The sequence below is a fragment of the Acomys minous genome, assembly GCF_964271855.1.
Source record: "Acomys minous genome assembly, chromosome: 6".
Taxonomy (NCBI): domain Eukaryota; kingdom Metazoa; phylum Chordata; class Mammalia; order Rodentia; family Muridae; genus Acomys; species Acomys minous.
Genome location: NC_140487.1, coordinates 113,816,643 through 113,831,983, shown reverse-complemented (window position 1 = coordinate 113,831,983; position 15,341 = coordinate 113,816,643). Strand labels below are relative to the sequence as shown.

General features: G+C 45.7%; 1 protein-coding gene across 26 annotated transcripts in view; it reads right to left on the bottom strand.

Annotated features, from left to right (window-relative positions):
- Nucleotides 1-15,341, bottom strand: part of EIF4G3 (eukaryotic translation initiation factor 4 gamma 3) — a 226,087-nt gene that overhangs the window by 33,975 nt on the left and 176,771 nt on the right. For all 26 annotated transcript variants that reach the window (XM_084788155.1, XM_084788154.1, XM_084788157.1 and 23 more), the window contains 6 exons: nucleotides 10,773-10,919; nucleotides 10,198-10,434; nucleotides 7,880-7,984; nucleotides 5,852-5,984; nucleotides 2,042-2,136; nucleotides 794-887 (listed from right to left, as the gene is read on the bottom strand). In XM_084788155.1, coding sequence (XP_084644281.1) covers nucleotides 794-887; nucleotides 2,042-2,136; nucleotides 5,852-5,984; nucleotides 7,880-7,984; nucleotides 10,198-10,434; nucleotides 10,773-10,919 — 811 coding nt within the window. The remainder of the gene's footprint in view (nucleotides 1-793; nucleotides 888-2,041; nucleotides 2,137-5,851; nucleotides 5,985-7,879; nucleotides 7,985-10,197; nucleotides 10,435-10,772; nucleotides 10,920-15,341) is intronic.

Sequence of the window (15,341 nt, the reverse complement as noted above, 5' to 3'; positions counted from 1 at the left end):
ATCTTAAAAAAAAAAAAAAAAAAAAAAAAAAAAGAAAGAAAGAAAAGAAAATAACACCTGATACTGGCATGGTTCATCTTTAATCTGAGCACTAAGGAGGCAGAGGCAAGCCAGTCTCTGTGAGTTTCAGGTCTGTCTGGTCCTTGTATTAAGTTCTAGGCCAGTTAGGGCTACATAGTGCTATCCTGTCAAAAACAAAACAAAGCAAAAATAAAATGCTTAAAAATACAATAAACAGCTTAACTAAAAAAAATTTTCTCAAAAGTTTAAATATCAGTCAGGCGTGATGGTGCACACCTTTAATCCCAACCTAGTCTACAGAGTGAGTTCCAGGATAGCAAGGATTACGGAGATGTAGAAAGACGTCTCAAAGTGGGGGGTGGGGGGAGTTTGAACCTGGAGAGGGCTGGAGTGATGGCTGCTCTTCTATAGGACCTCCATCAGGGTCCCAGCATGCACCTGGCGGCCCACAGCCATCTGTAACTCTAGATCCCAAACGCCAGACCTGTTCCTGATCTTGTAGGCAAGATGCACACATGTGGTATACATACAAACGTGCAGGCAGAATCTCATACTGATAAAATAAATCTAAAATTAGCAAAAATTGTAAGTGTTGAAAGAGCCCTATAGAAACAGGAGCTTTTGTGTCATGTTACTGATAGTCACTTAGGGCCGCCCAGGCAGGTTAGTTAGTCTACAGACCTTTTCCCAGCACAGCTCTGGACACTGGGAAGGCACTGCAAGGCAACGGCGTTAGAGCCCCAGGCGGCTGGAAAGGGCCCTCCGCACATACCAGTCTCGCTGGCCTTCGCTCCACCGCTGCTGCCTTTGCCCCAGCTGCCCAGCTGTGCCTTCGGAACCAACTGAATCTTCTCGTCAATGGTGGGCTGTAACAAAAGTGCCACGGGTCATCCACAGGGAGACTCTAGAGTGCTTTTCTTCAGTGCAGTGACAACTTTAGCAATGCATTTCTGTTTGGTGTTTCAGTTTAAGAAATGTGAACTTAGAAGGTCAAGGCAGCACAAACCTTTAATCCCAGCACCTGGGAGGCAAAGCTCTAAGCTAGCCTAGTTCATAAAGTAAAATCCAGGCTAGTCAGGGTACCCTGACTCAAAAATAAAACAACCAACCATAAATGGCAACTGTGTTCATTGAGGTGGGAGCCCTGGGCCTTCAAGCCTTTCCTTGGATTGGGCTCCACAGAACAGGGTGAAGGCCACACTGGTTTCTAGGGTGTGATCAGGTCCTCTGCTCAGCATGGCTTACTAATTTGTCAAATGAAACGCAGAGTTTCAAGTGATTCTTCTTATACAACAATGCTCAGTTCTGTTAGTTTATGTATGCCTGATGGCTAAACACTCACAGTAAGCCAGGCGGTGGTGGCGCACGCCTTTAATCCCAGCACTTGGGAGGCAGAGGCAGGCGGATCTCTGTGAGTTCGAGGTCAGCCTGGTCTACACAGCGAGCCCAGGACATCCAGGATTACACAGAGAAACCCTGTCTTGAAAAACAAAAAAACAAAAAAAACTCACAGCAACCTTCCTGTCTATATTTCTTTTTCTTCTTTGTTTTTTTAATGTCTGCAGGGCCAAAGAGGGCACGGGAACTCATCAGAGATGGTTGTGAGTCACCAAGGGGTTACTGGGACTTGAACTAAGGACCTTTAGAAGGGCAGCCGGTGCTCTTATTCTCTGAGCCATCTCTCCAGCCCTATCCTGCCTCAACTTCTTAAGTGCTGGATTTGCAGGTGTGTGCTGCCAGGATAGCCAAAGCTACACAGAGAAACCCTGTCTCCAAACAAAACAACAAAACAAAGCAAACAAACAAAAACACTGTGTGTGTGTTTTTAACACACCCACAGTTGAGAGTTGGCAGGGCAGGGTCTCATATCTGCCTCGGCTAGCTTTCGGTATGCTAACAGCTGTATGCAGTAGCTGAAGATGACCTTAATTAAGTTTCTGATTCTCTTGCCTTTACCTCCTAAGTACTGGGATTCCAAGCAGCACCCAGCACTGTAAATTCTTTAAAATATCATACTCACCTTAGTGATTTTCAGAAATTTGGAGGGGTCCAGCACACGACTGCTCTTGGCCCCTTGTACGGTGTTCCATCCACCTTCGTCCACTCTTTGGACGCCTGCAGCAAAGACAGGATGTGTCAGTCTCTCAGCACCTCAAGTCAGACTGTCACTGAGTGAACAATACTGTCAACTGAGGAATGACAATTAAAACCAAGGAGATGACAAACAAACTTCAAGTATTAATGGCAGTCCTGTTAAGAGCAAGTTTATTTTTCTTTTTTGAGACAGACCAGGTGGCTACAGATGGAGGCGTGTCACTACACCTGGCCAGGAGGAGTCTCTTTCTTTAATCTGCACATTGAGAAAATTCCAAGTACAAGCACCTAGCTCTCAAGAAACATCACTTAGATGAAAGCAGCAAACACAAATGACCGCTAAGTATTGGCTGAAGTGGGGCTAAGTGTGACATCTGTGGTAAGAAAGGCTGCATCGACCTTGGCAGGAGTCGGATGGTTTCACTAAACCAACGGTTCTATGGAATGGACATGCTGTCCCCTCTCTCCAACCCTTAGGCACTCAGGAGGAAAATCCTGAGTTTTCTTTCTCTAAAATTTCATGTCTAATTGTTAGATCTTGTCAGGGCCACCTTTAAAATATATGCGAAGTCAGATAACAGTGGCACATACCTGTCAACCCAGAGTCTGGGAGGCAGAGGCAGGAGAATCAGGAATTCTAGGTGACAGTGAGCTCCAGGCTAGCTATAGATACATGTGGAAACCCTGCCTGAAACGCAAAGGATAAGGGGCTGGAGAGATGGCTCAGTAGTTACTGACTGTTCTTCCAGAGGTCCTGAGTTCAGTTCTCGACAACCACATGGTGGCTCACAACCATCTATAATGAGATCTGATGCCCTCTTCTGGCCTGCAGGTGTACATGTAGATAGAGCAGCCATATGTAAAATAAATAGATGCTTTTAAAACAAAAGATAAAAAAGTAGATAAATAAAATCATTCTTATAATGCAGGACGGAGTCCGTTAGCACCCCCTGTGGCCTCCAGCTCCTGCTCTAAGTGAGGCCACTCGTGTGATTACCCAGCGCAGCCATCTCACCGCTCTTCTATTTGAGACACATCTGGCTGTCATCATCCCAGTGAGAAAAAAGACAAGATTTTTCACAAATGGTCTACACTGAGCTCTCAGTATTCTGGTCTGCCTCTGCCCCCATCTTTAGTGTGGCCCCTTCCCATCCAGGCCCAAGCTCTAACCACAGGTTCCTTCTGTTTCAGAAGGAACTGCTGCTGGGCCTTTGTGCTTCTTCTTCCCTCTGTTCATGTCCCTCCTTCCAAAGACGTGCACAGGACTTCCCACCCTCGCCTGCTTCGGGCTGGCTCCGCAGCACCAACATGAACTGGCTCCCCAGTCTTCCTGTTCAACAATCTCTGGTGATGTGGCACAGTAGGCAGAGGCAGTTGCTGCCAAGCCTGAAAGCCTGAATGCAGTCCTGGGACCAGCATGGTAGAAGGAAAAATAGGCTCTTCAAGTTGTTCTCTGACCCTCATGGCATGCCATGTTAAAGAAAACATGCACCCTCTATCCTTTAAACCTTCAATTCCTCACAGTTCTTTCTTCCCAATTGTTCCACGAAACAAAGTTGTTGAATAAATGATATTTTCTATCTCAGTATTATTTTACTGCTGCCAGCACATGTCCCCGTTAAGTGACAGGCCCTGGGAATTTGATGTGCACAGCGCTTCCTTCTGAAAGCTGCCCTGAACCACACGTTCCTAGATTGTCTGCTACCTGACCTCAGCAGCCATCAATACACTCACCTCATCTTTCAAGAGCTTTCAAGAGCTACATCCTAGCTCTCTCCAGTCATTTTGCTGTTAAACACTTCTTTCAGTCCCATGCGGGCATCTATGAATCAGGCCTTAACAACTCCATTTTGCTCAGCAATAAAGAACAGTCATTACTTAAAGTCCTGGGTGAAGGCGGCTCTCCCGGCAGCTCTGTTATGGCAGTACTGTGTTCTTGTTAAATACTAGGCAGGAGAATCTGAAGGCTCACTAAGAGCCAGATGCCACAGGGTGAACTAAGAAGACTTATGTTCACCTGTGACAAGCACAAAAGAAAGTGCCCTTCATTTTGGAAAGGCTTCTGCTTCCGACGTTCTAGGCCTTTAGTCAGAGGACTATTTTGGGCACCAAGCACCTTCTGCTTTGTCCTTCACATGGTTCCCTGTTTATTTCTTTTCCTTTTCTTTTTTAAAGATTTCTTTCTTCCTTCCTTCCTTTCTTTCTTTATTATGTATACAGTGCTCTGCCTGCATGTACACCTGCATGCCAGAGAGGGCATTAGATCACATTATAGATAGTTGTGAGCTACCATTTGGTTGCTGGGAATTGAGCTCAGGACCTCTGGAAGAGCAGGCAGTGTTCTTAACCTCTGAGACATCTTTCCAGTCCTATCTATTATTTCTTTTTAAATTTTATTTTAAATCATATGTGCATGGCTGTTTTGGCGACAGGCAGGTCTATGAACCATATGCATGCCTGGTGTTCTCAGAGACCAGGGTCAGACACTTGGATCTCTGGGACTGGAGAGACAGATGGTGGCAAAGAGCTGTGTGGGTGGTGGGAAGGGACCTGGGTCCTCAGTAAGAGCAGCCAGTGCTCTTAAGCACTGAATCATCTCTCCCGTCCTGATCCTTTTTTATTTTTATTGGTAAGGCCTCAGCTCCTTACACACAGGGTTTTAAGAACAGTTTCACTGTGGAGTTTGACTCGTGCCATAAGCCACAAGCCTGGAGCCGACAGCAGATCAACTGTAGCATGTCTGCCTGCCATGCAGAAGACCGTAGCTTCTACTCACAGCACCAAAAGAAAAACCAACATAAAACAGAATGAGTGTCAGTCAGGCAGTCTCTTGTTAGACACCACACACTGACCGAAGACTGGCAAAGACCAACACTAAGCCCTGGACTCAGTTCTCCCAGCAAACAGTCCTCTCCATCTCAACAGTGAAACTGCGCTCCAGCCAACCTTGTTTATTCCTTTTGAAAGTGAAGGTTTATTTCATTTCACAACTGAAATCCTTTCAAATACTAGCCATACAGTAAGGCCGGGCCTCCTTCACATAACGGTTTCTCCTGCTTCCCATCTGTCTCCTCTAAAACTTTACATCATTCTTTTTTTTTTAAGATGTGTTTATGTAGCTGGGCGTGGTGGCACATGCTTTTAATCCTAGCACTCAGGAGGCAGAGGCAGGCTCGGAATGAGTCCAGGACAGCCAAGAGGAAACTGTCTCAAAAAACCAAAATAAAAAACAAAAAAAGATTTATTTATTTCGTCTATGAGTGCTCTATTTGCATGTACACCTGCAGGCCAGAAGAGGGCATCAGATCACATTATAGATGGTTGTCAGCCACCATGTGGCTGCTGGGAATTGAACTCAGGACCTCAACAAGAGCGGACAGTGCTTAATGGCTGAGCCCTCAAATGAAAATTATTCTTAAGTCTAAACTTTTACAACGCTAATGGAGAATACATCTGACCTGAAAACACCCCATGCCATCACAGTTCCAAGAGAGCTATTTCCCACGGCTTCCCTTACCTCTCGCAGACAGTGTGGAGGGAAGCTGCTCACTGCAAGCCTGAGAATGCCTGCCTTTGCACAAATCAATGCACATTTCCATTCTGCACTAGCTCAATGGTTAGTCTCAGGTGAGTTGGTGTTGCTTGACAACCACCTCTCTGTTCTTTGTGACCTAATTCCAGCTCTTACCTAACAGTCCCCAGCACCCCGTACCCACCCGGCCACCTCTGCCTTCACCTGGCCTTCTCTTCTCCTTGGTCATCAGCTGCTGGACTTTCCGTTGCTCTTCTTGTTCTTCTATTTTGGCCTCTTTGTGAATCTGTTCAATAGTTTTTGGCCCCTGATCGGCTCTTCGGGACACCCAATTACACTACAAAAGCAAAAAATAAAGTTACTAGTCAAGCAATGCACAATTTTACAAAAAGGGCAGGAGTCTGGCTTGGTCAGCATGTGCAAGGCTCAGCATTTGGTCCTCAGCACCACACACAAGAACAGTAATATAGTAGTTTTCCAAGTAAAAACAAATTAAAAGCCTACACTCCTGCTGAGTGGTGGTGGTGCTCACCTTCAGGCCCCGTGCTTAGGAAGGGGGGACAGGTGAAGCCCTTGTGAGTTCTAGGACAGCCAGGGCTGCACAGAGAAACCTGTCTCAACACCCCCAACATCCCGAGAAAAAAGAAAAAGCCTATACTTCTCACTTCGGGAACCGTATAAAGCATGTACTAACTGGAGACCTACACTAGGTTCTTGAGCTTGCTGTAAATATGGTGTACTCCAGGAAGTCATGCTGAGAAATGATCAACTCTAGCTGGCTGTGCAGCACACATTCCAACAACGGGTGGGTAAAGGTCAGAGGGAAGGAGTATCTGATGCAGCCACCACTCTAGTCTACACTGGGAGAGGAGAGGGTGTGGACCAGGAAGAATGAAGACCCCCACCCCACCCCCCCAAGGACTAAGTAACACCAAGGCCTAATAGTTCATGCCAAGGGTCACAGGGATTCTACGTCAAAGGTGACTCTGGAGCCCTTCCTAGAATGCCACACAAAGCTGCTCATCTCAAAAGACAGAATTTGCCTCACACATGGCAGCCACTATCTCAACGGTTAAAATGAGCGTATGTGGTGAGACATGCATGGAAAACAGGCTGAGTTTAGTGAGCATATAAGTGAGCTCTGATGACCTGGTCAAGGCTTTTTGCTCTCAAGGGTTTGGGAAGACAAAGAGGCCTCACTGATGCCACGAGGACTGACTGGGAAGAGGTGGGGCTGTGGTTTCAGCAGAGGCAGTCAACTTAGCTGTTATACCAAGAAAAAGGAGGCCTGACAAGTCACTATAGCTGGTGAGACAGGGGGCACAGAGTGCAGAATAGCAACACCCATGAGTCCACATCAAACACCCTTATCTCGTTGAATTTTAGGAAGCTCTGAAAGGTAGCCATAGTGTCATTGTGAAAACAAAACATAAGGCTTAGGAGTGCAACCTGTTTACTGTGGAGACAAGACAGGTCCCAAACACAAACCTTGAATTCAGATGGCCAGTGTCAGAGCTGTACTGTGGTTTGTAACTAGGGAACTAAAAAAGACTCAACAGACAGCACCTTTCAGGTCAGCTCAGTGCCGGGCAAGAAGCAAAACAACCTTCCATCCACACAAACATCACTGTCTTCTTCATTTAAGCCCTTTAAATCAGCTGCGACTTCATCACAGTTTTGGACTTATTCTTTTCTTTTTGACATCTTGACACAAGCTAGAGTCATCCAGGAAAAGGATCCTCATGAGAAAATGCCTCCACCCAGCCTGACTACAGGCAAGTCTACAGGCATTTTCTTGATTAGTACAGATGTGTATAACTCCTGAGCAGGTGGTCCTGAGTTGTGTTTAAAAAAAAAAAAAAGCAGGATGAAGGGCTAGAGACATGCCTCAGAGGTTAAGAGCACTGGTTGCTCTTCCAAAGACCCTAAGTTCAATTCTCAGCAACCACATGGTGGCTCATAGCCACCTATAATGTGATCTGGTACCCTCTTCTGGCATGCACGTAGAATACTGTATACATAATAAATAAATCTTTAAAAAATGAAATAAAAATAAAAATAAAAATAAAGAGGCAGGCTGAGCAAGCCAGTAAGTAGCGTTTCTTCACGGCCTCTGCTGCCCTGACTTCCTTCAGTGATGGACTGTGCTGTAAAACTGTAACCTGAAATAATAAACCAGCTACTTCCCATATTGCTTTGGTCACGACGTCCATTGATAGAAACATAACGTACCAGCCTGAGGTCTATCACATCCTGAAGCATGAATCGAATCCTTGACGAAGTTTTTCTTTCTTTAACAATTTTCTCCATCTGGTTAAAGTACTGGTCCATGCGTGGCTGCAACACATAAAATCACCATCATTTCTGGCTGAGAAACTTGAGTTTCTCACTCTGGAGCCCAGGCTGCCTCAAACTTGTGATCTTCCTGGCTCAGCCTCTTGAGTGCAGGGATTACAGATGTGTAGTGGTACCTCACCAAGGTACCAGTAGATTTTTAGGCGATTTAAGAACAACATCTTATGGCTAAAAGTGACAGTGAAAGCTTTAACACTTTATGGTGTTTGCATGTAGCTTCTGTGGCAGTGGTGGATGACAGGGCTGGCAAGCAGGCACCTGCAGCCATTCACCTATCTCCCCGGCTACAGTGTGATGTTTAACGGAGAATGAGCACACGGCGCTATATAAAGAGCGCATTTGCTAGGCTCCTGGGTGTTATACTGCAGCTGGGGGAGAGACACCACTCTGTCTTTTGCTCTATTTCCTACAATCTCTGCTGAATCTAATGAAAGCAGAGTAAGTTGTAGGATGCTGAGAGCCGATGGCTTTAACCCTGAACTCTGGTTATATGGAGAGAAATTACCCCAATCTTGCAAAACCACTGGTACTGGGGGTTTTCCTTCTTTCTTTCTTTACATATAAACTTATATTATTACACACACACATATAATAAAACTACATATAGCAAGAAGAACCATGAAATAATCAGGAATTATATAAATGTTACATTCATAGTGTTTGGCTATTTGTATTTGGCAACCTTAAAGAAAACATCTTTCTGGAGGCTAGAGAGAAGGCTCAGAGGTTAAGAGCACTGGCTGCTCTTCCAAAGGTCCTGAGTTTAATTCCTAGCAACCACATGGTGCCTCATAGCTATCTATGAGATCTGATACCTTCTTCTTGTGGGCAGGCCCATATGCAGGCAGGATCTATACATAATAAATAATCTTAAAAAAAATCTTTGCTATCTTGGTGAGTCTCACATTCTGAATGTAAATCTATATCTATCCTATCTCATCTCTATCAACTTAAAACATCTACATCCCTAAACAAGTAAGCTTAATTGTAAAACTAAACTATCTGGTCTTCAACCCCATCAGAGACCTAAAAATGGGCAAGCTTGGATGCAGGCAGAGTCCGACAGCCAACTCTGCCAAGATAGGGTAAGCAAGTCCTCAACAGTCCCTGCCTCAAAAGTATGTATGTTAGATATACTGGGCCAGAAGTCTGAAGATGATGCTCCAACATTATAGAGAGTTTCAGTTAACTGTTCAGGCAGCAAACTGTCTCTGTTACTCCCCTCCCCCTACTTTGGAAGCTGCTAACCTGCACTACCTGTTTACTCGGGTATTTAGGATTTTTCTGTCACATACAAACACATGTCCCTAGGTGAGTCATCTTTGACATTATTTCTCTGAAGCATTTCTTTTCTTTCTTTCTTTCTTTATTACTATGTATACATTGCTCTGCCTGCATGTACAGCTGCAGGACAGAAGAGGGCATCAGATCACCTAACAGATGGCTGTGAGCCACCATGTGGTTGCTGGGAATTGAACTCAGGACCCCTGGAAGAGTAATCAGTGCTCTTAACCTCTGAGCCATCTCTCCAGCCCTTTGAAGCATTTCTAATTTGTTTACCTTACTTGGACAGCACCAGGTTATGTCTTAATTAAAAGTTAGATGGCCATGTCATTAATTTGTACATAAACTTAAAAAGCTGGGCTGGTGGCCCACGCATTTAACCCCGGCACTTGGGAGCAGAGGCAGGCTGATCTCTGTGAGTTCAAAGCCAGTCTGGTCTACATAGTGAGTTCCAGGACAGCCAGAGCTACATAGTCAGCTCCTATCTCAAAAAAAAAACAAGATACAACAAAAAAGGCAGTGACTTGAGGTAGGCAGAGTGATGCGCCCATGCCTCCCCAGGGAGGTCAGCCTGGGATATATAGTGGGATCCTATCTCAAGAGAGACAAACACATCTACTAGCTCTTCTTTACTCTTTTTCAGGCCTTACAACCTATAAAGAGGTTATGAGAAGAAAAGAGAAGGACGGAACAATCTAGATCTATAAACTGACCCGCGGATAACTAGAGCCCTCCTCACCTTAGATCTAAAGCAAATGGGGTAAAGAGCACTGTCACTCAAACCCTGGCAGTGAGGAGGACGGGAGGACCAGGTAGTGCTGGGATGCGGGTGGGAGTCCCGTGCTTGACCGCCTATTTCTGCACTTGACCCTGCACCCTTAGCACAGCCTTCTGCGTCTCTGGGATTTTACCTTTGCTTTCTCAAAGTCCAGGTCTTTGCCGACGGTGGTGAGCAGGCGACAGAGGCACTCCAGGGACTCCTCATCGTGGTGCTTCAGCAGCTTCACCACGCAGTCATGCATGATGGCCTCCGTCAGCATTTTCAGTTTAAAAAGTTCCCCAATGAACTTGATGTTGCCAATGGACCTCCGCCGGGCTTTGTCCTTGGCTTCTTCCAGCTCATCGTGAAGCCTGGTTCGCTCCTCCGGCTGTTGTGTAAAAGCGGGGTGACAGCACCTGTGATTCAGAGCTTTACTCCTTCTGGGCTCACAGGCCCTTTGAGGCTCTGACATAACTTACACACCAAAGTGTCCATCCACCAAGACTTCTGACTTAGCAACCTTTCTAAGCCCCAAAAGTAGCCTGGCTCCTACTGTGGCCCTGAGCACCCCTAACGCTGGCAACAGGACTAACATATTTCCCTTGACACCAATAGGACACACCTTTACCTACACACGTGCACACACGCAGCCGACACGTCCCCTCCCAGTGCCATAGCTAGCTGTATTGCCAACAATTCTGACAGTATTGGATTTGAAGTACTTACAGCACTGGCAGCTTCCAGTTCTTTCTGCTTCTTCTCAAAAACATCATCATCTGCTTTATCTTTTTCAAATTCCTTCTGGCAGCGATTTAGCAGCAGCTTCCGGAAATTCACTGTGTTACCAGGCTTGTCTGCCATGGGCACCTTCAGCTGCATTCAGAAAGGAAAGCACAAAGGCAGCCAGATTACTTGATGCAGACAGACACACAGGTCAGCATTCTAAAAACAATGTAGCCTCAGTCATTTACAATGCAATGGAAAGTTGTCTTGACTTTATGTAGAAAAGACACACGCTCATTCACACCTCCTGCCTCTTGTGGATACGCTTCAAACTGACATGGAATCTGCTTGCAGGGCAGCTGTTTCTTGTATATGCCTAGACTCTTAAATGGTGCAGGGTTATTCGTCTGTTTAAACCTTGTTTATTATTACTGTATTTATATGAGAGGGTGTGTGTGTGTGTGTGTGTGTGTGAGAGAGAGAGAGAGAGAGAGAGAGAGAGAAATGAAAGCCCTATGCTCTAAGCCCAGGCAAACATTTAAAGCTAGGCTCAAAGAGCAGGCTAAGGGATCAAAGATTCACTTCCTGCTACATACACACAAGGCAATCCTAAGCAAAGTTTCACAATCGACATCTCAGCCAAGAAGCCCTGCGCCCGAGTTAACAGAGAAAGCAGCCATTACGAGCAACATTGCTCCTTGTAGTGATGCTGGCCAGCAATCTTGGACATGAATGTCAGGTATCAACTCTCTCTGAGTGAGAGCACTTGAGTCCTGGCACACATGTTGGACTGGAGAGAAGACATTTGTTTCTAGAAGGACAAAGCTCTTGAGAAGAATACAGGTTGTGTAATAACTACAGTGCTCAAATGAAACTGAAAATCGCAGGGCAGCTGGGCACCCTATTCCTGACACTCAGAGCTGCTGCAGGACACAGACATAATGGGCCAAGCCATTACCCAGCAATCATCTTCCCAGGAAGCACACATTGGTCTGAGGAAATGTAAATGCTCAGCACTTCTGTGCTGAACCTGCATCCAGTCTTATGGGACAGTTACTTTGAAATGTGAACTACTGTATAGCAATAGTTCAAATGTAGCTCCTTTGACCTAGCTCTATCTCAGGGGCCAGTGTGTACAACAGGTTAACACAGTGTGCACAGCAGCAAGAAAAGCCATCTCTACCGGACACACCAGAAACACACACGGGACTGCTTCATGCACTGTGCACGCAGCACATGCTCCCTCAGCCAGCTCACTCAAGCCACATCCGACTGTCCAAGACAGATGTTTGGTCTCCAATCCCAGGCTGGCCCCAAGCTGAGTGTCCCCCAAGTGCTGGGGTCAGAGGTGTGCATCGCCTCCCCGGCGTTCTACTCATCACTGCTGGGTCTAACCTAGTCTCAGGCCTGTCGTCCTTCCACACGTTGCTTCTAAGCCTTTGCCGTGGAACACTAAGTTCTGGGTGTGACCCAACACCCGAAGGCTTCCACCTCATTGTACTACAGACTCTCACACCTGCCACACAGACAAGATGCAAGAGAACTTCTCCCAGGGCGTCAGAGGAGGGTTTTCACGCTGCTTTATTTTCCTCCTCCTGACTTTCTGAGATAGGGTCTCATGTATCCTAGGCTATACAGCTACGGGCCTTGGCCTCCTGATGTGCCTGCTGGAATTAAGGCCTGCGATATAACACCTGCTCAAGTTCTTTACTTTTTGTCTTAGTTAGGGTTATTATTGCTGTGGTAAAACACCATGACCAAAAGCAACTTGGGGAGGAAAAGGCTTATTTTACTCAGAGTTCATCATTAAAAGCAATACTTAGCCTGCTTTCTATAGAACGCCCAGTCAGTGGCGGCCCCACCCACTATGGTCAGGGCTCTTCCACGTCAGTCACTAACTGGCTTGCCTACAGTCCAGTCTTTTATAAAGGCACCAGTCTCCCTCCTCTCTGATGACTCTACCTGTGTCAAGTCAGCATGAAGTTAGACACTTTTCTATTCAGGCATTCGTTCTCTCACACACAAAGGTACAATCCAGGCAAGAGGATGGAGCGGTGTGTAATTTAGAAGCATTCTGAAATGGGGATTTTCATTTTGACTATAATTAACTAAAACAAAGCATGGGAACTTAAGGTTAAAAAATTAGTTGGTTTTTTAAAACTAATAATTTGTTTATATTTCTTCATTTATGCTGTTATATGTAGCTCTGAGTAGCCTAGAACTCAGTACATAAGCCAGGCTGGCCTTGAACAGTTCATGATCCCCTTGTATCTACTCCTGATGGCTGGGACACAAGAAAGAGCTACAATGCTTGGCTAATATATTTTTCTTTTATTGTTGACACAGGGTCTTGCAGGCATCAAATTTGCAACAATGCTCCTGCCTAGAAGTCTCCATTATCTATAGGCACACTTGCCTACAGGACATTTCTCCTGATCAGGTTTTTTCAGGAAAGTACCAAAGGTGTTAAGTCCCAGTTATCTGCCTTGCAGTCTGCGGAGGCTCTTGCAGGCTTCTTCAGTCATTTCTAACTCAACTGGGAGAAGCTATGATATCGGAAACACAACTTTCTCTCTTATGATCCTTTGCCTGAGCACAACGCGGTAGGGAAAGGCAGCAGGGACAAATGTGTGGCTTGTAAAAGAAGTGTCATCAATTTTCTCAATATTATCTAATATCAGAAAAAAAGGTACTCCGTTCTGATGTTTAGAAGTCACCTAATCAATGCAAAGTACACGAGAATGTATTCACTCATTTTAGCAGTGCTGGGTGGGCTCCAGCCACCAGGAAGGGTTGACATTGGAGGTATATTGAGGCTTAGGTAGATCACTGACAACATAGCTTGCCTAGCACGTTCAAGGCCCATGGCTTCATGTCTTGTACCAAAACCACAGCAACAAACAAACAAAGACAGTAAGTGGGTGTGTGGTATACAAGCTGTGTAGATGGCACTAAGGCTAGGGAAAAAAAGGTTTAAGCATTCCTCATTATTAAATAATGAGAATCCATATTGTCCTCAATATGACAGCAACACTCAGCTAGGGTTTCTTGAATCCTACTGCTGTTTGGGCCGGAAAGCTCTCTGCTGTCAGTCTGTCCATGCCTGCCCTCCCCACCAAATGTGCAGCAGCACTCCTGACCTGGGCTCTGGTGTCTCTAGATGATTGGTCCGGTTTAGTGCTGGGGCTAAGATTCTATCAATTGAGCAAGAATAATGCTTGAGGGCGGGGGACTGCTCAGTGGCTGAGAGCACTTGCTGCACTTCAGAGGACCAGAGTTAAGTTCCCAGAATCCACTTCAAGCTGTCCTCAAGTACAAGGATCTGATGCCCTCTTCTGGCCTCCCAGGCATACGTGCTCATGTGTACACACGATTTGTCCTGACTCAGTCTTAAGGAACTTGTAGAACTAAGAGACTGTGTCTGTGCTTTGAAATAAACAAATCTGACTGTGGTGTGTGCACATGCACCCATGGTCACACAGGGACTCAGTAGGGCCAAGTGGTGGGAGGGCTCAGCTGCTGGGGCACACCCTGAGCCAGTCCCATCCTGCCTCACTCTCTCCTCATCCTCTTTCTTTCTTTCTTTTTTTTGGTTTTTCAAGACAAGGTTTCTCTGTGTAGCCTTGGCTGTCCTAGACTCACTTTGTAGACCAGGCTGGCCTTGAACTCACATTGATCCACCTGCCTCTGCCTCCCGAGTGCTGGGATTAAAGGCGTGCGCCACCACGCCCGGCATCCTGTTTCTTTCTATATCCTGTTTCTTTCTATAACTGTCTTTGGCAGCTAAAAGACGAAGTAGAAGTCTTATGCTTACACTGTTTTTAAATTGTACTCAGTTTGTTTCTCTTTTTTAAAAATAAGATTTATTTTGTTTTCTTTTTTGTTTGTTTTGTTTTTCGAGACAGGGTTTCTCTGTGTAGCCCTGGCTGCACTGGACTCGCTTTATAGACCAGGCTGGCCTCAAACTCACAGCGATCCGCCTGCCTCTGACTCCCAAGTGCTGGGATTAAAGGCATGCGTCATCACACCCGGCAAGATTTAGGGTTTTTTTTTTTTGCTTTTTTTCGAGACAGGGTTTCTCTGTGTAGCCTTGGCTGTCCTGGACTCCCTTTGTAGACCAGGCTGGCCTTGAACTCACAGCGATCCGCCTGCCTCTGCCTCCCTGATTAAAGGCGTGCGCCACCACCGCCCGGCAACAAGATTTAGTTTTTATTTATGTGTATGTATGATAATGGTTGGGTCACTGTCTATGGACAGGTTAGGAATAGGAACTATTTGTTTGTTTATATGCTTTTTGTTGTTGTTGAGATAGGGTCTTACTCTGCATCGTAGGTAGGTCATGCTCCTGAATGCTAGGACTGCAGGTGTGAGCTACTATGCCCAGCAAGAGAGGAAGTGATCAGATGTTGAACATTTTTGGTGACAGACAACTACTTTTCATCTGCAGAGCCCAGAATTAGGCAGTTAGTTCAACCCAAATTTAGCTCATGTTAAAGTCAGCACCTGCTCTAGTTCTGTGAGACGAGACTCCAGAACGAACTTGTTCCTATGATGTAACTCCGCACTGCTAAC